The sequence below is a fragment of the Scyliorhinus canicula genome, chromosome 7, assembly GCF_902713615.1.
Source record: "Scyliorhinus canicula chromosome 7, sScyCan1.1, whole genome shotgun sequence".
NCBI classification, from domain to species: domain Eukaryota; kingdom Metazoa; phylum Chordata; class Chondrichthyes; order Carcharhiniformes; family Scyliorhinidae; genus Scyliorhinus; species Scyliorhinus canicula.
In genome coordinates, this window is record NC_052152.1 from 74715402 (window position 1) to 74739118 (window position 23717).

A 23717-nucleotide genomic window follows, 5' to 3' on the forward strand; every position below is an offset into this window, starting at 1 on the left:
AAATGCAAACTGCACATTCCCTTACCTGTGCCCTGTGGCAGGGGTGCAACTTTCTCATTGCATGAACACAAGATCGCAGTTTAACCATTAGATTACACAGTAGGATGTGTTCAATGTATTATGTAAAGTAACAGATGGTTTGGGAAAGGCAAGCGAGACGGTATGTTTTGCTTTATTTGTTTTCTGCTTTTATCCACATTGTCAGTTTAAATGTTGTAATTTTGAACCAGTGAGACTGAATTATTCCGAATATGCATGGAAGGCTTCTTCAGAGCTCGGAACAAATTAAGAAACGCATAGCTAACAAACCAAAGACTAAATACAGCACCAGTTTTAAACTTGAAATTGAAAGATATATTGCTGGGAATCCCCCAAGTTCCACTCGAACCACATTATCTATTTAGAAAAGACTCTTGATTTATGGCTTTCCTAATCAGACAACACTTGGATTGAGGAGTTCATTATTGCTTTTAAGCAGTTATAGTCCAATAATGCTTCCATCTCAGTCAATTAGTCTGAAGGGAAATGACTTTGGCATTTTATAATAAGTGTTGAATTGCTGCATAGATTTGCCTATTAAACTCTTCCCTGATGTGTTTGACATTAAAGGGGAAATATTGTTTTGAATACACTTGTTTTTCACAAATCCAGGGGCAGTTTCTATTCCCGTGACAAGATTTTCTTCGTTTTTTCAAGCCGTGTATAGCAACATTAACATATTCACAAGGTGTTGAAAGGTGCTGGTGAAACGTGCAGGTGTTGTTGTTTAATCTAAGCACCATGGGCTCTGCAATTAATGAGAATTAAATTAGAACCTCTGTCCTGCTTGCTCGCTTTTGACACTTTAAAGTGATTTGTCTGTCACGATGTGCTATATTAATGGGTTGCCCGTCATTTTCTGAACGTTCTTGTCAGTGGCCTTTCACTTTATGCCCAAGTCTTTGGGGAGTATTTAAAAGACCTCTACATTGTGGGGCTGAGTTTCTGTTCGAAATAAGAGGGAATTTATGCTGCAGAGCTCTATTGGATTGCATGTGGAATAGATTTCTGTTTTTGATATTGGTTTGATTCATTGGACCAGAAGCCTGTCTGAAATCGCCCTTTTTCAACAAATCATTGCTTGGCTTTTAGGGCAATTTGTGGAAATGGTTTTTGATTGAGTCAGACTGAACAATCTAATTCCTCACCTACCTTTTTATCCCTTTTCCTCTTTGCTGTACCTATTAACATCTATTCCTCATCACTGCCATTCAAAGGGTGAAAAATGTATGTTAATGTATACGTGTGGTAATACGGGCAGTTCCGTGTTAAACCTGCCACATGAAAAACAAACCATCAGAAAACGCATTTTGGAGATAAAAACTACTTCCATTAATGTATTGGAGCTTGAAGCAAAAAAGAACACCTCACTGATTTTTTAAACTAAAACACATGCAAGTCCTTAACATCATAAGATCCTGTTTATGTACTTTCCTTCTCAATAGCTCGTGCCATCTATTTCTTCTTCCAACTCTACCCCACCATCCCAAAATAGATTCTGTTGAAACGACCCTTATCCAAGGCATTGCACCGCCTGTGGGCAAGAAGGTGGGGCAGATATTCGGCTCTCACGCTTGTGCCAGTGCTCTTCATGGCCATGTATTCATGGGTTTTTCATAAAATGGGCTCGAAGAGCCATTTATTAAAAAAGTGAGACATTTAGGTGAGTTGTGCCCCACCATGCAAGACTGCCATTTTAATTATGATGGGAAAAAGGATAAGATAAGTCCAGAATCTGAGATTGCAAACTTTGTTTTTCATTTTAAAAAAAAAGCATTACCAACCTTTTTTGTGCCTATTAACTCTATATGTGCAATATGTGTAACACCCTGTTGTTTAGGAGCCCTGATTTTTATCCCCCGTTCTCCATGCCCCCTCACCAAGTCTGTCTGTCTGATGTCAGTTTTGGGGTTGTTATTGCTACACAGTTATCGGTTATCCCAGTGCAGACTATGGATTAAACTATGGCTCTTCCTATCTGCTTTACTCAGTATCATGTCACTTACCTACTGAGCTACTGGTCATGGGTTTGCTTTATGGAACTGTTTTATGGTTTACTTTATGGAAATTGTAAGACAGAATCTGGCTGAAAAGAGAATAAGAACTTGAAAGCTCTAGCATGGAAATGAGCTGTTGATGTATTGCACTGTCCAGACTGAAAGGATGTTATGTTACACTGTTATACTCAACTAATGCTGATGATTTAGCAAATGTAATAACAGTTCCTTACAGGCAATTACTGCTGTGGAACTACATTTAATTGAGTTCTTTTAATTTCACTGGGCTCCACTTTTAGAAATGTTGCTTTCAGTAATGCAGTTCATTTCAGATGTGAACGTGTGGCTTTCCACTCGTGGTAGGAAGGCAAAGTGCGTCCTTGTACTGCCAGCTTTACCTTGCCATGTTTGTATATAGAGGGAACGTGTACCTCATTATGACTCGCAAATACTTGGAAGTTGATTAAATGCAATTTTCTTTTATTTCAAGATTCTCATGCACACCAAGGAGATGGTCCAGAAGGTAATTTTTACAATATATTTGTTCATGTGATGTGGGTTTCGCTGGCTAGGCCAGCAATTACTGCCCATCCAAAATTGCCCTTGACAAGGTGGTGGTGAGCCGTCTTCTTGAAATGCTGCAGTCCATGCGGTGTAAGTATACCCACTGTGCCATTAGAGAGGGAGTTCCAGGGTTTTGATCCAGCAACAGTGAAAGAACGGCAATCTGTTTCTAAGTCGGGATGGTGAGTGACTGAGGTGGTAGTGTTCCCGTGCATCTGTTGCCCTGGTCCTAGGTGGTAGAGGTCCTGGGATTGGAAGGTACTGTTGTTGGTGCATGAAAAGGTGCTCAGCAACACAGGCAACAGGAGCCTTCGACTCCAGAAACTGCTCCCTAATAGCAACAAAACTCATTTATATTCAAGAGTTTAATCAGGAATAAGTGATTTGTGTTAATTAAAGAAATGTTTTTCATATGTTGGATGTGATAAATTGTGTTGTTCCCCACATATGTGAACCTTGTAACTAGAAGCACTTCTCCCTCAGGAGCTGCCTCCTTTGAGTGCTTTGTGCTAATGCTGTGTTTACCACTTTTCTTTTGTATGCCATTAGCAGCAGATTTGCAACGGTTTTAATTTTTGGTTTATTTTGAGTAACCAAAAATTAAATCTTGCTCAGATTGCCTCTCCCATTCTAATAGCGGCACTTGAGTTACATCACCTAGTGAATGTGATACTTAATCGCCATTTTAAGGGAGTTTCGTAAAATTGACATGTCACCTATTTGGAGAAGCAAAAGGTGGTACATGATTTAATTGGCGTTAAAATGACTTTAGTGCGTGTTATGGTCTCCTATTGAAGACCATACAAAGCAACTTAATTGTATTAAAAATTCCACGCACATTATCTAAACAACAGTGCACTCTTGCGCGTGTGTGTGTATTTCTGAGTACATTATAGAGTTGTGCAAACCACAAAGACGGATCAAATCAACCGTCTTCCAGATGAGATGTTAAATACAGCTCCATCTCCCAGTTGGGGTGGATGTAAAATACCGCATTGAACTCTTCAAAGGACAAGGGAAAATTGCATTAGATCTGTGTGTGTGTGAATGAGCATGAGGGATGTATATGGGGACTGAAATTTGTTGCACAATAGTCCTTGAAAGAGAAGATTTGCCACACGCGCTTCTTTGGGAATGACAACTGTGTTACGAAATTGTAAAGAAAGCTCACAATTAAGGATGGAGGTTATTAAAGGTCTTGTTGAGCCAAAATGAACATGCAGTTGGATTAAAAACGATCCCTGGGATAAACTTGCTTGATTTGGACGAAAGATGCTTGGCTTATTCCATCTCAAAATGAAAAGATGAAAAATTATGAAGGAATCGAATCGCTTGTGCAGGTCCTTGTTGTTAAGAGGGAAAGGAATAGTTGTCTGTGATATAAATTGTCATAAAAGGGCGGAACCGTGACGGACCTGTCAATATTTAGCATTTCCTCTCATCTTTTGTTTTCCCGTTTATTAATCTTCTATCAACATCACTAAATCTTCCCTGACAGGGATTCCTTAATATCGTTGGACAATCTGATAAGCCACCACTGAGGGTTCCAATTGACAGACTTGGCTGTCGTGAAATAGAAGCAAGTCTTGATTTAGAAGTGCGGGGGGGTCCAAAACTCAATTCTGCTCTTCCTAAGTCTGTAGGAATGACTGGATTGATTGTGGTTGGTCCTGTGGGAGATGGGTAACAAATCCTCATAGTGGACAACATGTTTCTCTTTTTATGTAACTCACTGGGGATCTGTAGTGTAGAATCCCTGACAGTAAGATACCAAGCGTAACCTGAACATTTTCATGCTGTCCGATGGATAAGATAAACTCCTGGGATTCATGAATGTTATCAAGTGTGCAATAATACAATTTCTATGGCCATGTTACGTGACTTCACATGTAAAGTCACCATAGTCCCAGATGACCAAAGGCTGCTTTCCCCTTTGAGATGGGGAGCTGACTTGTGGTGATTTAACCTGAGGATCACCACACCTCAGGTGAGGCGCAAGGTTGAGAGGGCGGACTGCATCACGAACCAGCTGTCCAGCCAACTGAGTTAAACTGGTAAAGTAGTTGAATCGTAACTCCCTTCTGCAATGGCTGAGCAAGCCACTCATTGCGAGGACAATTCGGGGTGGGCAGCAAATGCTGGCCTCTTCAATGACACCCATATCCGAATGAAAGAATTAAGAAAAAAAGGTTGGGCGGCACATGGCACAGTGGTCAGCACTGGGACTACGGCGCTGAGGACCCGGGTTCGAATCCCGGCCCTGGGTCACTGTCCATGTGGAGTTTGCACATTCTCCTCGTGTCTGTGTGGGTTTCACCCCCACAACCCAAAAATGTGCAGGTTAGGTGGATTGGCCATGCTAAATTGCCTCTTAATTGGAAAAAAAAATAATTGGGTACTCTAAATTTATTTTAAAAAACATCTTCTTTATGCATCACTTCTGGGATTGCTCACCTACCTACATTGTCTCCCAGATTAGCAATGCTTTGATTTAAAATTCTCATCCTTGTTTTTTTTAATCCTTCCATGACCCCACCCTTCTCGATCTCTGGAATCTCCTCTGAGACATCTGTGTTCTGACCTTCTGGATTTCCACAATTTTAAACGCTCTAGCGTTGGTTGCTGTGCCTTCTGCTTTTCTCCCTAAACCTTCCCAATTCTCTACTCCATTTTCCTCCTTTACAACACTCCCAAGTCACTTACCCTAATATCATCTTTGTGGCTCGATATCAAATTTTGCTTGGTGTCGCTTCTGAGAGTTGCCGTGGGATGTTTTACTACTTTCAAGATGCTGGATAAATACGAGTTGTTGTAATTGTTGACATCCCAGAGTGATTTCCCGCCAATAAATTGTTTTGCAGCATGGTTATTGATGTTTTGTAGAAAAACACAGCAGTTAATTTGCACACAGCAATATTTCACAAACGGTAATGAAAAGATTGAGTTAATCTGTTTTTGATGATGTTGCTCAAGAAATTCAGTTTTCCCTTGCTCTTTCAAGAGTGCAATGCGATCTTTTAATTCCACCTGAACTGGCAGATGGAGCTGTATTTAACATCTCGTCTGAAAGACAGTTGACTTAATCTCTAATTTGTGGCTTGCACGACTCTATAATGTTCCCAGAAAGGCCAATAAATTGACTCTCCAATGCTGTCGCTGGTGTGCAAAGTTCCTTGGTTTTTACACTTGAATTTTTCTTCAGATGAACCTTGAAGTTATTTACGGAGACACGGATTCCATAATGATAAATACCAACAGCACAAACCTGGAGGAGGTCTTCAAACTAGGAAACAAGGTGACGTAACAGATTGAAGAGTTCAAGCACTGATGTGGCTAATCTGACCAACAAAAACAAAACTATTGTTCTACCAATAGGCTGCTTATATTTAGTTTAGTGAGGGTTTGACCACCGTGGGAGTTATTCACTTTGATTTAATTGATTTTTGCATTTAAATGCAACCTGATTTATTTTACTTAGATTTGCAAATGCTTGAATTAAACTAACTGTTTTTAAAAATAAATTTAGAGTACCCAATTCTTTTTCTTCCCCATTGAAGGGGTCATTTAGCGTGACTAATCCACCTACCTTGCACATCTTTGGGTTGTTGGGGTGCAACCCACGCAAACACGGGGAGAATGTGCAAACTTCAAACGGACAGTGACCCAGGGTCGGGATCGAACCTGGGTCCTCTGTGCTGTGAAGCAGCAGTGCTAACAACTGCGCCACCGTGCAGCCCAGGGTTAAGCTGTAACTGTTATAATCATCGTCAAAACTCTTGGTTGCAGGCAGGTAGCTTGTGTTAATTTTAGATACTATAATCCTTTCTTCCCAGGAGGAATTTACTGTTCAGCCGATTCCACAGAGGCGCATTGCTACAGATGCTACTCTTGCTCTATTGTAAAAGCAGTTTGTTAATTGTTTAGGAATGTGGGCTGAGCCCTGGCTCCTTGCTTTATGACTAGGTTCTGCTTGGTTGAATCTTCCTTTCAACTCCTCCACTGTCAGGACATAAATTGATTATAATGGAAGTGGCTGTTTAATCTCACTTCCTCACAGCAATGCTGTTCTGTTCGAAGAATTAAAATATCATTATTCACTGTCCATCAGCTAATAAAGATGAAAAGAGAAATTGCAATATTGAAAATCTGAAGTACACAAAAAAAGTACAAAGCCAACTCTCTGGGAATCATTCATGTTTGTATGATATTTTGATCATATTTATTGAGAGATAAAATTACAAACTCAACTTTTGGTTTTCAAAATCATTTCAATTTAGAATAATAGTCTGTGCTGTGCAGAAGGAGGCCATTTGTCCCATCGAGTCTGCATCGACCCTCTGAAAGAGCACTGTCCCGTGGCCCATTCTCCCTCAAATCCGAAATCCCACCTAACCTTTGGACACTAAGGGCCAATTTAGCATGACCAATCCACCTAACCTGCACATCCTTGCACTGTGGGAGAAAACCGGAGCACTTGGAGGAAACGGACGCAGTCACGGGAAGAATGGGAAAACTCCACACAGCCGCTAGATCTGAATCGAACCTGGATCCCATGCACAGTGAGGCAGCAGTTCTAACAGCTGTGCCTCCATGTCGTCCTAAGTTGGGAACTTCTGTGAGAGTGGGCCTATGAGGAGCTCTTAAATATCTATAATCTTTGCATAATGCTGATTTTAATTTTTCTGATTTTATAGTGTCCCAATGAAGTGCATTGGGACATTTCATTCCGTTAAATGCGTCATACAAATAGAACTTGCTGATTTTTTTTTTTTACCTGACTTAATTGCAGTGTTTATAAGACATCTGCCTCCCTTCCATCTTGTGTAGTCAAAAATCTCACTTGTGTGGTAAGCAGGTGCTTTCCAACCAAGTTGGAAAATCTGCAGCTTTTAACCATGTTTGCAAATTGTGATTAAGCCTGGAATCAGCATTGTGGGATTCTGTTCAAAGTCACAAATTGCTACAGCCTGGCAATTGCGAACACACTGAACATGAAATGGCATCCCAGCATAGAACAAAAAACTTCTGGCCTTTCTTCGCATTTATAGTGAGCGGGAAGAAAATAGGTCCCCTGCCTAGGAGCACTCTGGTCTCCTTCCTATCTTTTTTTTCTGAATAGCTTATCTGTGCCATAGCAGTAGTTTACGAGAGTGAAGTACATCCTGAGACTCTGAGCGAAGAGGATTCACAGCCGTGAGTATTGTGAACAGAACGGCTGAATTTCTAGACATTTGACCATTGACCCGGCTGTGGTGTTTTTCAAAGACTGCCTTACACGCATTGTTCAGGGCCACACCTGACAAACCGGTGAGCTGCTAAATGGCTGTTAATACTTTTGGCATGGGATCCCACTAAGAGTTGGATCAATAGAGGGGGGGGGGGGGGGGGGGGGGGGGGGGGGGGGGAATTGCAATATTGTCAAATTAAATACTCTTTAGTTCTCCAATTTATGGGAATATTAAAACCAAGTGAATCAGAGAACCACTTTGCTCTGAAAGCAAGACGATACTAGTTACCTGTGTTTTGACATTCTGCACTAAATTTCGAACATCGTAAGCTGCTTGTGACAGAATGGGGATGCACATCTCGTCTGGTGTGATACAGTTTTTAGATTTGTTTGAATTGGGATTAAAATGCTGTCAAATTCTGTTGTAGGTTGGAGGCAGTGATTATTCCCTTGGAATTTTCATTGGTGTGAGAATCACCACTGAGAGTAACTAAAATAGACTTGTACCATATTAATTCTGCAGTTCAGCGTTTTAGTGAAGCAGATCAAGTGAAAACTTGCTGATCTGCCCCTGATTTTGCAGGTCAAGAGTGAAGTAAACAAGCAGTACAAACTTCTAGAGCTAGACATCGATGGTGTGTTTAAGTCGCTGCTGCTGCTGAAGAAGAAGAAATATGCTGCCCTCGTCATAGAACCAATTGCAGATGGACGCTATGTCACCAAACAGGAATTAAAGGGACTGGATATTGTTAGGCGAGATTGGTGTGGCCTAGCAAAGGAAATTGGAAAGTAAGTACCTGATTTAAATTAAGCGCTTTTTCTGTACTGTTAAAATATGTCTCCTATTACCTGTGTATAAATCAAACTCCAACAAATGCGCATGAGTATTAATTTGGCTCTGTTTGCCAAGTATATATGAGTTGTCAGATGTGGCTCAGTGGGTAGCGCTCTCACCATTTGGGTCACACTCCAGACTACTGAGGGAATACCGCACTGTTGGATGTGTTATACTTGGATGAGGCATTAAACCGAGGCCCCATCTAATCTCTCTGGTGGACGTAAATGATCCCCTGATACTAGAATGGTGGAGTTATCCCTCGTACCCTAACCAATATTCATCCATCGATCGCCATCCCACAACCTAATTATTTTGCCATGATCACATGGCTGCTCATGGAAGCTTGCTATGTGCGAAACATGGGTGTCTTGTTTCTTTTATACATTTCAAAAGTATTTCATTGGCTGTAAAACACTTTGGGACAGTCTGAAGTTGTGCAAGGTGCTATATAAATGCAAGATTTTCTTCTTTCCGTCCAAAGCAGCTCAAAGTAATCCGCTGAGACAAAAACCTTGCAACTCTTTGGTATGTCGAACGGCAAGATTATTCATCATCTATCACTGAGAAAATAAGCTTTTCCCGGAAGGCTCGACCTCTTTAAGTATGGTTTGCAATGTGAAATGCCTGTGTTTAACTTACAATTTATTTCCTTTTGTTTGTAGCTATGTTATTAGTCAGATTCTGTCTGATCAACCTCGGGACACAATAGTGGAGAATATCCAAAATAAACTAACGGAGATCCAGCAGAGTGTTGTGAATGGCAGTGTGCCTCAGAGCCAGTTTGAAATTAACAAGGTAGAGTACCTTGGGTGGTTTTGTATTTTATGAATTTGGTTTGTAAAAACATTATGCAACTTTTCTGGATAAGTGAGTCATTAGAATCCGACCGTGTGATTATAGCTTAATTTCTAGTTTGTCTGGAGATGTGATACTACAAGTTACATGCAGGTTTTGAGGTGCTATTATCCTTATTAAAGTGTCTCTTGCTGCCTCTGCTGCAGTCAAAATTGGTTCCCGATGATGAGGAAACTGGAAATGCAAAGCCTAGTGAATATTTCTGGTGAGCTTCAGGAGTCACACAGCCCTGTTGCACTCGAGGCCGCAATTATGAAAAGTCACTTGGAGAAGTGTAAAATATACATCCAACAATGCCCCAATGTTTCTGTTGGTTGTCTGTTGCAATTGGGCACACTTTGGATGGAGAAAGGATTTTCTGTGTACTTGGTTGTAAATCAAGAACAATGTCGAGCAAAGGTTGGAGCGTCTATTTTTCTCCACATCCTGATGACGAAGAAGAGTTGAAATGTATGGCATGGATGTAGCGACTTTGTATTCCCATTCAGTGCTCTGATGTGGAAATTCCACATTGTGGAAATTAAAGAGACATTGTCCCAATGCTTTCAATATTTTATGTTCAGTATGTTTTCATTTAAGAGTGGAAACTGCTACCGATAGCATGATGTGGCAATAGAAAACCCTCTTGAACTTGAAATTCCTGCTTTATTTTGTGGTTCCTGGAGAAACTCTCAATGAGGAGTCACCGTTCTTCTTCAATTTTGCTTTGTTCTTCAAAGTTCTTAAATCTGCAGCCATCTTCAAAACCCCTCCTCCAGAGGGCAGCGCGGTGGCCTAGTGGTTAGCACAACCGCCTCACGGCGCTGAGGTCCCAGGTTCGATCCCGGCTCTGGGTCACTGTCTGTGTGGAGTTTGCACATTCTCCCCGTGTCTGCGTGGGTTTTGCCCCCACAACCCAAAAATGTGCAGAGTAGGTGGATTGGCCACGCTAAATTGCCCCTTAATTGGAAAAAATTATTGGGTAATCTAAATTTAAAAAAAAAAAAAACCCCTCCTCCACTCTGTTTTTCCTTTACTTTTTTCTGTTACTTTCTGTAATACGTTATTCTTCCAGCTTGTGTCTCATTTAAGTAATGAATGTTCTCGGCTCTCCCTTCCTGGGCATTGTACACTGCTCAAAATCCACGTATGCTGCAATGTGACCCAACTACGTTACATTAAAGAGCATCAAGATTAAAATGCCTGGTTTACAGGGTGTGATGTTACAGTGATTGACAGATATTTAGTTGTTTGCAGCATGTGTTAATAGCCATAATATTGATGTTGAAGGATTAGTAAAGGAATTTCTCTGAATGAGAAGTGCTGGAACTGGATGTTGATTTATTTAATTTGATAAAGTATTAAGTGTACAATGCTATAAGTGGCCTTTTTTTTGCAATGAGGGGGAATTATTATAAAATAGTCCCATATCAAACTCTGAGCCAGGGTGAAGTTCAGTGTGTGCATGTTGGTGCATACTCTGAACACTTTGCATACAGCCGAACATTTTTAAACCCTATTTAGTTTGGAGTTGGGAGCAGTCTGCCATCTCCAAATATTGTGAAAACCTAGCCTTCATTTATAAAGTTCCCAGGAAATTCAAGTGCCTCAATGTTGTGTAGGACCGTACGCTCTGGATTCCTGTTTACTACAAGACATAAAATGGCATGATGTTATCTTCAGTAAAAATAATTATTCCATTTCAATTTTAAAATTCCTCAATGCAGCATGATGGCACAGTGGTTAGCACTGCAGTCTCACAACGCTTAGGAACCCGGGTTCAGTTCCGGCCTTTGGTGACTCTAGATTGCACTTTCTCCCTGTGTCTGCGTGGGTTTCTTCCGGGTACATTGGTTTCCTCCCACAGTCACAAAGATGAGCTGGTTAGGTGAATTGACCATGCTCAATTGCCCCTTCGGGTCCAAAAGATGTGCAGGTTAGGTGGGGTTACGGGGATAGGGCGAGGGAAATGGGCCTTGGTCGGGTGCTTTTTCAGAAGCTCGATGCAGACTCGGTGGGTCGATTGGCCTCCTGCACTGTAAGAATTCTATGATTCATCAGATAACTATTTAGAAAATATGTGGACAATGAAATGTTTAATTTTTCACAATCTAGGCAACCATTTTTCAACAAACACACCAGATCTAAGCTTTGTAGTCCTGCCACATCCAGCAGTATGGTGGTGGACAATTAAACAACTCACTGGAGGAGGAGGCTCCACAAATATCTCCATCCTCAATGATGGAAGAGCTATCATTTGTGTGCAAAAGACAAGGCTGAGGCATTCGCAACAATCTTCAGCCAGAAGTGCCAAGTGGATAATACATCATGGTCAATTCCAGAGGTCCTCAGCATGACAGTTGTCAGTCTTCAGCCAATACGATTCACTCCACATGATCTCAAGAAACGGCTGAAAGCACTGGAAACTGCAAAGGGTATGGGTCCTGACAATATTCTGGCAATAGTACTGAAGACTTGTGCTCCAGAACGTGCCACATTCCTAGCCAAGCTATTCCAGTCCAGCTACAACACTGGCATCTACCGGCAATGTGGAAAATTGCCCAGGTGTGTCCTGTACACAAGAAACAGGACAAATGCAACCCAGCTAATTACCGCCCTATCTGTCTACTCTCCATCATCAGTAAAATGATGGAAGGAGTAATCAACAGTGCTATTAAGCAGCACTTGCTCAGCAGTAATCTGCTCACGGATGCTCAGTTTGGTTCCGCTTGGGTCACTCAGCTCCTGACCTCATTACAGCCTTGGTTCAAACATGGACAAAAGAGCTGAACTCCAGCGGTGAGGTGAGAGTGACTGCCCTTGACATCAAGGCAGCATTTGACTGAGTATGGCATCAAGGAGCCCTAGCTAAACTGGAGTCAATTGATTCGGAGGAAATTTCTCCACTAGTTGGAGTCATTCATACCTGGCACAAAGGAAGATGGTTGTGGTGGTTGGAGGTCAATCATCTCAGCTGCAGGACATCACTGCAGGTGTTCCTCAGGGTAGTGTCCTAGGCCCAACCATCTTCAGCTGCTTCATCAAAGACCTCCCTTCCATCATATGGTCAGAAGTGGAGATGTTTGCAGGTGACTGCACAATTTTCAGCACCATTTGCAACTCTCAGATAATGAAGCAGTCGATGTCCAAATGCAGCAAGACCCAGGCAATATCCAGGCTTGGGCTGACACGTGGCAAGTTACAATCACGCCACAAGTGCCAGGCAATGGCAAGAAAGGATCTAACCATTGCCCCTTGACATTCAATGGTATTACCATTGCAGAATCCCCCACAATCAACATCCTTGGGGTTGCCATTGATCAGAAGCTGAACTGGACTAGCCATATAAATACTGTGGCTACCAGGGCAGGTCAAAGGCGGAATCCTATGATGAGTCACTCACCTGCTGACCTCCTCCCCCAAAGCCCGTCCAACATCTAAAAGGCACAAGTCACCAGTGTAATGGAATACTCCACTTGCCTGCATGAGTGCAGCTCCAACAACAATCAAAAAGCTCAACACCATCCAGGACCAAGCAACCCGCTTGATTGCTTCCCCCTCCACAAACATTCAAACCCTCCACCACCTACTAACAGTGGCAGCCACGTGTACCATCTATAAGATGCATTGCAGTAACTCGCCAAGGTTCCTTCGACAGCACCGTCCAAACCCACGACCGTGACCATCTCGAAGGACAAGAGCAACAGATACCTGGGAACCCCACCACCTGGAGGTTCCCCTCCAAGTCACGCACCACTCCTACTTGGAAACATATCACCGTTCCTTCACTGTCACTGGAGACATATCCTGGAACTCCCTCCCTAGCAGCACAGGTGTACCTACACCTCAGAGATGACAGCGGTTCAAGAAGGCAGCTCACCACCACCTTCTGAAGGGCAACTAGGGATGGGCAATAAATGCTGGCCTAACCAGCGATGCCCACATGCCGTAAATGAATTTTTTAAAAAGGTATCAAATTAAGGTGCATAAAATATACACTATTGTAAAATGCACAAAGAAATAATAGTATGAAAAATAATCCCATTGGTATAATTGTAAAGCACATTTTGAATCATAATCATGTTGTAAATGGGGAATAAGTGCCTATTTTTTCCATAAAACTTTTAAAGTCTTTGAATAAAAAAAATTCTTCAGCATAAATATGAACTGAAACTTGTAATTTCTTACTGCGCTGTCCACATTTCAGTTGGGATTTCAGCTATTGACAAAGTGGTTTTCCAATCATACTGCAAGAAATGCAAAGCACGCTGAAGTGCTTTAACAGGAACAAGGCTTTTCTAAGAGGGGCACAATGAGCTGGTGTGATTGACAGGAGTCACAGCTGTTTGAGAATACCAATACTCTGTTCCATGCTTTTAACTTGCAGAGTAATCATACAGTAAATCAGTTGCATTTTTATAAAGCTCGTCAATAGGACCTTCCCACATAGCGGCTGAACAAAAACAAATGGCAAAACTTCAATATTTGCTTTGCTGACAAGCTGCAGTTGGGATTTTATTGAGATGTAATCCTTTGTGGGGAAAGTTAGAAGTGATTCTCATGTCAGCAGATTGTTTCATTAAGAGGGAATCCTAAGTTAATTGGAATTCCATGAAAAGCTATTGGTGTTTTTGGAAAAATAAATTTGAGGCAGCAAATACAGAGAATATGGTCAATTCCCTTCCTATATATTTTCAATTTTCTTACCTGTGTTTAAATAAACTATTGTAGTCCCAGGCCAGCATGTAGCTGTGATTGTAGCCGCTAATGTATGATGGAAACAATTTGCAGTTTGGTTAAACCAATAAAACACTTTTAACCTTTTATTTTGCAGAAAGTCAGCAGATGCACAAGTCCACAGTAGCAATGTGTGATTAACAGGCTGTGGTTTTAAGTTATTGAGCTGATGGGGAGAGTTCATCGGGAGATGGGCAACACTTGTATAGTGTCTGCAGGGAGGTTAAATACAGCTTGTTTTTAATAAAATAGCTTCAGCTGTGATTTTGGTATAAAATCTCCTGAAGATAGTGTTTTACAGCTTACTGACAGTGACTTCACACAGATGTTGCTCTTCAGGGACCTTCAGTACATGTGATGTAGCCCAAACTTTAAAAAAAAAAGGAACAGACATGTACAGGGATTGGAAGAAAGATAGATTAAAATTAGCACTTTAAATGGATATATCACGCAGGCGATTTTAATTTTGTAGGTGTAAAAATGAAAAGCAAGTTTGTAGTGAGCGTTTTCATTGATAGATGTACAGTGGTCCTTTTTGATCCCACGAGGATTTTTTGATTGCACCCTTCCACTAACCCTGTCAGTATTATTTCTCACCATCCTTTTGACTCCAGCTCCCATCTTTAGAAAAAGTAACTTGGCAACAAGTACATTGCAAACTAATTTCTATGTCGTAAAGGATATCCACAATTGCTCTTGTGTAGAATCTAAAAGCCTGCATGGCTAATCAGTGAGCTGAAGGAATGGGGAAGGATCAAGGCCAGGATTGGTGTAGCAGAGAGTTTGGATTGGGTGGATAATTTCTGGTTGGGCCAGAGGAGGCTACAGAGATGAGGATTTAGAGATTTAAATGCAAGCAGTGGAGGGGTATGTATGAGAGACCACACAGGAGTTGCTGAAGCAGCAATATCGAGATAATGAAGCGAATGTGTCCGTGGATAAATCCCTGAGAGACTTCATTGCTGAAGTGTTGGGAAGACGAGCTGTTGCTCGAACCTCTGTCGATCAGTGGGTGGGAATTGTTTACATTGTTGCTATATTTATTTGGTTATAAATATGGCAGTCAATATGGTCGCCTTCCTTAATCCTAATTATGTTTACTTTCAGAGGCGCCAGGTATCTCTCGATACCACCACAAGGTTCAAACCCGAATACTGATCAAAGAGCCAATACACCAGTTAGTTAGTTCAAAGTCAATACTATTTATTTACACACACAGTAAGATCTACTCATGCACAAAGTACTGCAAACTAAACTATCTCGAACGCTAACGCCTATACTTAACTTTGGGTGCCCACTCAGTCAGAGGAACAATGGCCATTGTTCAGATCTGAGGTTGTTGGGTTCGAAGAGGTACAGAAGAACAGCTAAGGTCATCCGTCTCGTAGCGAGCGTTGACCTTGAACTTACTTGCTTCTGGTGCAGCTGATGGAAGGGTCTCTCCACTTTGAGAGCCAATTCCAAGAGAGCGAATCTCTCGTGAGGGTTCCTTCTTATACCTGGAGGGGCTTAGCACGCTTTTAGGCAGGCCTTAAACTTGGTCCGAATTAATTGGGCCGCTTCTCAATCACTGTTATCGATCTTGACCAATAAAGGGGTGGGTGCCATGATGGCTGGGCGTGTCTTGGGTGGCTGTTGGCCTGGCTTTGTTTGTGCTTTCGGTTTGGGGAACTGGCACGGGATGTCTGGAATAGTATCGGTTGCTTGAGTGTCTTTCCTTTGTTCCCAGAGATGGGCCATCAATATGCTAATCGACCTATAGTTTCAATTCCGTCTGGGAGCTGTCTCCAATATGCATGCAGACTCTGTGCCTGCTTGTTTTCCTAATATTGTCCACAGTTTCTTTGCGATCGTCCATTTTGTATTCTGGAAGTGGGCATCCCAGATGGCTACAACATTGATGCTATATATATATAGTTGGAGATCCAAGTCACAAAACAAAAGCAAACTGAATTCTGGGAAGTGGTTCAAGTTGATTTTTTATTTTTATTATGAGGCTTTCACGTTGATTCCCGTCAACTGCAACAGAGCTACGTAATGTGAAGCTCTTTTTTTTTTAAACGTTCCCATACAGCTCATAGTGGGCAGTTTCTAAATGTACTTTTTCAACTGCTTAATATAATAATCTTTATTAATGTCACAAGTAGGTTTACATTAACACTGCAATGAAATTACTGTGAAAAGCCCCTAGTCGCCACACTCGTTGCCTGTTCCAGTGCACTGAGGGAGAATTTAGAATGTCCAATTCACCTAACAGCACGTCTTTCGTGACTTGTGGGAGGAAACCGGAGCACCTGGATGAAACCCGCACAGACACCAGGAGAAGGTGCAGACTCTGCACAGGCAGTGACCCAAGCTGGGGCACAAACCCAGGTCCCTGGTGCTATGAAGCAACAATGCTAACCAATGTGCTGCCATGCCATATTAGTGAGGAAAGGACAGTCCCTTCAGCTTTTGGCTAATTTTAATTTATTTAGGGTTCAAATGCCAATGACAAAGATGAATGTGGAACATGAATGTGGCGAACTCTTCTTCCGTGATTCAGTAATGTAGAGCTGGCAGCCTAACTCAACGTTACCTGTGTAGGTATTGTTCGAAGCAGAAAGTGACAAACGAGTATAAAATGATTTTATTGGGTTTTTTTGACATTCAACTTTCAACATTATTAGATCAGTGTTTAAACATGCAACATACAAGGAACAGGAACAAGAGATAACTCAAACTGAGAATTAACATAATCGGCTATAAATAACTGGAGAATATATGTATATGTTGGGGCCTGTTTGTTTTAGCCCCCAATGATCAGGTACACGACTGCCCTGTTCCACTATTTCTGTGTGGCTCCCTGGTATTAAAACATACCAGGAACTTGCTTATGGTCACCCAGGTGTGTCCTTGTTGGTGTTTTGGACATCCCCCCCCCCCCCCCCCCCCCCCCCCCCCCCCTCCCCTTTAGTGTTATTTTGGTCCCTCTACTCTGTTTCCCCCGTGTTCTGGGTTGTGTCTTCCCCTCCTCCTTTGATCCCACCCTCCTGCTCCCCGTCCCCTCTCAGTTTCATTCTTCGTCTGTTTTGATCCCCCCTCTTACCCCCCAACCCTCACTCTTATTGGTTGCTGGTTACAAACAGGCAAACAAGTCGTTGAATTGCTTCCATGTATTGTGGAAGCCCTCCTCTGATCCTCTGATGATGAATTTTATTTCTCCAATTTGAGGAACTCGGCTAGGTCAGACAGCCAGTCCATGCACGGCTTTAGGTGGGGCCACTGATCTCCCCATCAGGAGTATCCAGTGGGCGATCAGGGAGGCTAAGGCTGGGGCTGCTGTCACTGTCCTCGTAAAGGGTTCGGGCTGTTCTGATACCTCAAACTGCCAGTTTTGGGGCACGGCTCCACCCAGCAACTTTGGACATTGTCTCGAAAAAGGTGATCCGGTACCTAAGTCTGGGGCATGACCAGACCATGGTGGGCGTGGTTGGTCAGGCTTCCTGGCACCGTTTGCATTTGTCCTCCACCTCCGGGAAGAACCTGCTCATGCTTGTTGTGGTCAAGTGCGTCCTGTGCATTGCCTTCAACTGCATTAGACTCAGCCCTGTGGTGAGGGAGGTGAGGCTTGCACTGTGCAGTGCCTCGATCCAGAGTCCTCCCCTATTTCCTTGCCTAGTTCTTCCTCCCATTTGTCCCTTGTCTCCTCCAGTGGTGACCTGATCTCCTCCAGTAGTCCGTACATGTTACCGCTCCCTAGTTTGCCAGCAGTTAGGAGTCTGTCCAGTAGGGAGTGCCCAGGTTGTTGGGGGAACGTTGCTGTCTCCTTATGGAGGAATTTCCTTAGTTGTGTGTATCGCAACGTGTTCCCTTTCGGAGGCTGTAGCTGTTCTTCAGATCCCCCAGGATCGCTGTCCTGCCTTATATGTTTCAGCCCCCCACCATCAGGGTCCCATCGTTCCGTCCCCAACTTTTAAATGAGGCGTCCGATGTCGCCGGGGTGAATTCATTGTTCTTGTATGGAGATGTTTACCATGGAGGACATTGCTACCAGTCCGTCATGTTGTCTGAGTTAGTTCCACGAACTTAGTGTGGCCACTGCCGCTGGTGTGAATGGGAGTGCGGCTGTGGCCAGTGCTTGCAGGCATGTCCCCATGGAGGAGTGTTGCTCTATTTTAACCCATTCTGCTTCTGCGTCTTTGACCCAACTCCATACTCTCTCTGTGGTGGCTGCCCAATGGTAGAGCTGGGCCTTTCAAAGGGCTATCACCCTCCCCCACCCTCATGTTTCTCCTTCTTTGTAGGATGCTCTTGCGGATCCTTCTTGCGGAGTTCTTTCTTTCCCCATACAAACGTCATGATTAATTTGTATAGGATTGAGAAGAAGCCTTGAGGATGAACATCGGGGGATGGATCTGTACAGGAAGAAGAACATTCTGCAGGGGCAGTACGTTCATTTTGATCGTCTGTACCCCCCCCCCCCCCCCCCCCCCCCCCTCCCCCCCCGGGCCAGGGAGAGCGAAAGTGCGTTCCACTTCTGCAGGTGCCTTTTTACCACCTGCATCAGGCTCAACAAGTTCGATTTGTGGATCTCAGTCCAGTCGTGGCTATTTGGATGCCCAGGTCTCCGAATCTGGTTTGGGCCAGCTTCAGTGGTGTTTTTCCCAACTCTGGTTCTTCTCCACCCACACACACACACACACACACACACACACACACACACACACACACACACACACATCGAGTTCACAAGGAATATGTCGCTCGTGCTCAGAGCCGAGAACTCCCTTGGGAGATCCATTATTCCTCCCATGCTGGTCAGGGAGCTTGAAACGTAGAGGGGCGGGGTATCCAGATGAACATCTCTGCTCATTGTCTCCCCTCTGGATGTCTGCCCATCCTTCGCTGATCTGAGGGCTTTGACGAGTGGCTGGATTGCCAGGACGAATATCAGTGGGGGTAAGGGGCATCCCTGCCTCGTGCCTCGGTGTAGCCGAAAGTACCCAGGGCTGGTGGCGATCGTCCATATGCTCACCATGGGAGCGCTGTATGGTAGTTTCACCCATGAGGTGAATTTTGTCCCAAACACAAGGGGCAAAGGAAGGCTTTCTCTTCATCAAGGGAGATGATCACTTCTGGTGTCTCCTCCCTGGTGGGGTTTTGATCACGTTCAGCAGCTGTCTGATGTTCGTTGTTGCCTGCCCTTCACAAAGCCCATCTGATCTTCTACAACTGCCTCCGGCACGCAACTCTCCAGTTGCCTCGCCAGGGCCTTTGCCAGGACTTTGGCTTCAGTGTTTAGTAGTGAGATGGAGGGCAGCACGGTGGCGCAGTGGGTTAGCCCTGCTGCCTCTCAGCACCGAGGTCCCAGGCTCCATCCCGGCTCTGGGTCACTGTCCGTGTGGAGTTTGCACATTCTCCCCGTGTTTGTGTGGGTTTCGCCCCTCACAACCCAAAGATGTGCCAGCTAGGTGGATTGGCCACGCTAAATTGCCCCTCATTTGGGAAAAAATGAATTGGGTACTCTAAATTTAAAAAAAAAAAGAAGTGAGATGGGTCTATATGACCCGCACCCCACCGAGTCTTTGTCTTTTTTTGGAATCTGTGATATCGTGGCCTGTACCAGCGTGGGTGGCATAGATAGTGAGTCATTGAACATTGCGCAGGTTGGGGGGGGCCAGTGCTACCTCAAAGTTTTTATAAAAGTCCATTAGGAATCAGTCCGGACTCGGTGCATTCCCCGATTGCATGGAGCTGGTGATCTCCATGACCTCCCCCAGTACTAGTGGTGCTTTCAGTCCCTGTGTTCTTTCTTCCCCCATGGCTGGTATATCCAGTCCATTGAAGAACTGTTTCACCTTCGAACCCCCCTCGAGGAGTTCTGAGGTGTACAGCCCCCGGTAGTAGTACGCGAAGGCCTCGTTGGTCTTGTCTCGGGCTGTGATAAACTGATAATATAATATCAGATGAGAGAATTGGTAACAAAGTATAAATGGTGAGTTTTTAAACTTGTAATTTATTTTCTATGGTTACACTTTCCCCCCCCATATTATTGATAGAATAATCTAAAGTCATTAATTTTGCTTGTGCTTGTTGTAGGCTTTGACAAAGGATCCCCAAGATTACCCAGATAAAAAAAGCTTGCCTCATGTCCATGTTGCCATGTGGATAAATTCACAAGGTGGACGGAAAATGAAAGCCGGGGACACAATCTCCTACATCATTTGTCAAGTAAGAACTGATGGGAAAAAGATGACATACATCATTTTTCAGAATGGACAGGCTGCCAATTGACTTGCAGTTTGAATTTTGAAAGATCTATCGGGTTGAAGTTCCAATGTTGAGCAACTGGCCTCTGGCTAAATTTATCTCCCTCTCCGGAGGATTTATGCATAAGAAAATTCCCCACATTGATCCTTGGGAGCTGAGGTGGAGTCCAGGAAGCATTAGTCTATGTTGCAATACATCAAACAAATATTTAATAATTGACCTTAAGAATGTTGATAAAGCTAATTAATTTGCTGAATTCAATCTGTCATGTAAGGCATGTTTAGATTGCAAGAGAAGGACAACTTGCATCCACAGAACTGTACATAATGTGAAAACAAAGTTAACCTTAAAATGCAAATTGGTGTGTATCCTTCTTTGAAGACTTTGTGCGTAAGTTTTAGCACAAGTTGTGACTTTTAACAAATGTACGATTCATTGAATATTTATGAATGTATCCTCTTAGACTTCCAGGCTCTAATTAACCTCTCATCTTTTAGGCTGATAATATTAGCAAGTTAACATTTCAGGGCAAAGATAAAACCGTGTGTTTCTGTAGGACGGCTCAAACCTGAGTGCCAGCCAGCGAGCCTATGCACCAGAGCAGCTGCAAAAACAGGAGACCTTGACTATCGACACACAGTACTACCTCGCCCAGCAAGTGCACCCTGTCGTGGCTCGAATCTGTGAACCCATCGATGGGATAGACTCTGCACTGATTGCTACCTTGTTGGGTAAGGAAATTACTGCTATTGTTTTTTCAATTGTAAGGTGCCATATCTAATCTTGACTATTTTAATGACTTGCAAGTTGATTGGTGTTGGTTTAATTCAGCCAATATTTTAATTTCCAGTCAGGAGACTGTTGAGCTTTCCCAAGGTGGTTTCGCGAGTTGATACATTGAGTAGCCAAGCCAAGCAAAGAATTGAGCGGATATGGATTTAATACAATTAGCGAAAGAACCAGAATCAAGATAAGATGAGATTTTTTTAGTCAGTCAGTTGTTGTGTTCTGGAATGCACTGCCTGAAAGGATTATAAAAGCAGATTCAATTGTAACATTCAAAGGGGAATTGGATATGAACATGTAATTTAACAGGGTTTTGGGAAAGAGCACAGGAGTGGATCGCTCTTTCAAAGAGTCAGCCCAGGAATGATGGACAGTATGGCTCTGCCTGTGCTCTAAGATTCTATGGTTATATTCCAGTTTCTAGCTAATGTCAGCCAAGGCATTGTTCAGAGTAATGCAATCATCATTCTCCCTGAGTAAGGAAAGGGAGAAATGGCCAGGGTTTCCTTTACCAGTCACTATCCAGATCTGTTAGAATTGCATTTGATCTTGGCTAAAGATGGCTGTGGTGCCACTTGCCTCTGTGATGCCGCCAGTGTTGGTTTGTTACAAGTGATCACTTGAGTAACAGTCTGTAATCAGCAGCCTTTGGGAATCTAAAGGTCAGTGTCATCGTGGAAAGAAGGAGAATTGATCCAAAATTGGGCGGAGGGGGGGGGGGGGGGGGGGGGGAAACCTGCTGCTAAATGCACAGCTGGTACTACTCGGACAAGTAAAGACCCCGGTTTGGTTCCTGATCTTTGCCAAACTCGCTGATTTGAGCAGAGGGGCTTGGTTAGGGGTGTGACAATTGGTTTGTGTGTGGTAGGGGAAGGAAGTGTGAAAGCCATCAGTGTTCATTTGTATTCCTGAGGATTACTCGCTAGCTGCTACATTTTTTTTGTGTGTAAATTTTGGAGGGTGGCAGGATCACTCAATGCTGTCGGAAGTCAAATGGTAACTGGAGGCATGGGATCAAACCTGCACCCCACACCCACATCTGTGGCGATTGTTGCTTAGTGTTAGAAGAGCTTATCATCTTCCCTTAAGGGAGAGTTCGGATACAGCAGCAATCTGATCATGAATTCAGTTAGCTCATTTTTTTTGAGGTGCTTTAATTTGTAAATTAAGCTGTGTTTCTTTCCAGTTGTGTCTCGCTGTTTTATTCCTCCTTTTCGGTGGTACTGCTTCCCTTCAGTACGAATTGATGGCGCAGTTATGTGTGTGTGGGAAGGTTGGGGGGTGGGGGGGACGGAATACACAGCCTCATGTCGTTTCTAGGAGTTATCTGCCCCCGAAGGTTTTGTTACTATTAGGAAACTGCAAAGGAGATTTTTCTAAGTGACCTGATAGTCCATGTTTAATCATTGATTTGATATTATGCCCCCTTGAAGTAAAAGTGATTAAAAAATGAAGCCTGCATATGAGTGAAGTACAAATCAGTTCTTTGATAGTGTTATCTACTGAAGAGGATGTTTCATGTCCAAATACTTGAGAGAAAGAACAAACTTGTAGGCAATGAAGAATTTCAAGGCCCATTGAAAGTATTCCAGGTCAGCTGTAGAGTCTAAAAGCAGAATAAATCAAGTGTGACCTGGCACTGACTAACCTAGATTAAATTTTACCACATTCTGAAGAGTTCTTGCTCAAACTTCCAAAATAAAATTCCAAGCTAAATTTCTTGCAATCTGACAGCGTGATAGGTCTCTTTATTCAGAACTTAATGTTCGTGAATTGAACGTCACTCATTTAGATAGCACTTTCTGTCTGTTCAGATTGGAAGTTTTGTTTCCTAGCCACCGATTTCACCACCCTCCCTGGTAACTGTCTGAGCCTGAATCAAACCGTTCACGGCATCGACGTCCTATTCAACCCTGAGCTGAACTTATGCTCACATGTCATCTGCATCGTTAAAAATTGCCTGTTTCCACCTCTGTAATATCACCTTTCACCGCCCCTGGTTCCAGTCACCTGCTGCTGAAAACTCTCATTCCTGCATTTGTTACTTCCGGACTCGACGGTTCCAATGTTCTCCTAGATGTATTCCTGCCTTTCCCCACTCCAAAAACTCGGTTGCCCATATCCTAACGCACCTAGTCCTCTTCACCCATCACCCATGTGCCAACCTACCTAACTGGCACCTGGTCCAGCCTTGCCTCAATTTTAAAATTCTGACCCTGTGTTTGAATCCATCCATTGTCTTACTCAAGTGATCTGTTGCAAATCTACAAACTCCAAGATCTCTGTGACCCTTCAATTCTATGCTCTAGCACGTCCCTGATTTTTTTGCTCACTCACTGATGGCCATGCTGTTGGTTACCTAGGTCCTAATCATTGGCATTTTCTCTCGAAACATATGCCTCATTTAATTCCTTTTAAGTTAATCTATCGGGCAGCACGGTGG

General features: G+C 43.2%; 1 protein-coding gene across 1 annotated transcript in view; it reads left to right on the forward strand.

Moving 5' to 3' along the window:
• The window catches only part of pola1 (polymerase (DNA directed), alpha 1), a 373540-nt gene that overhangs the window by 169716 nt on the left and 180107 nt on the right, over window positions 1–23717 (forward strand). Inside the window, exons 27-32 of the mRNA XM_038802241.1 lie at window positions 2527–2559; window positions 5803–5895; window positions 8411–8616; window positions 9328–9460; window positions 20318–20449; window positions 21045–21219. Coding sequence (XP_038658169.1) covers window positions 2527–2559; window positions 5803–5895; window positions 8411–8616; window positions 9328–9460; window positions 20318–20449; window positions 21045–21219 — 772 coding nt within the window. The remainder of the gene's footprint in view (window positions 1–2526; window positions 2560–5802; window positions 5896–8410; window positions 8617–9327; window positions 9461–20317; window positions 20450–21044; window positions 21220–23717) is intronic.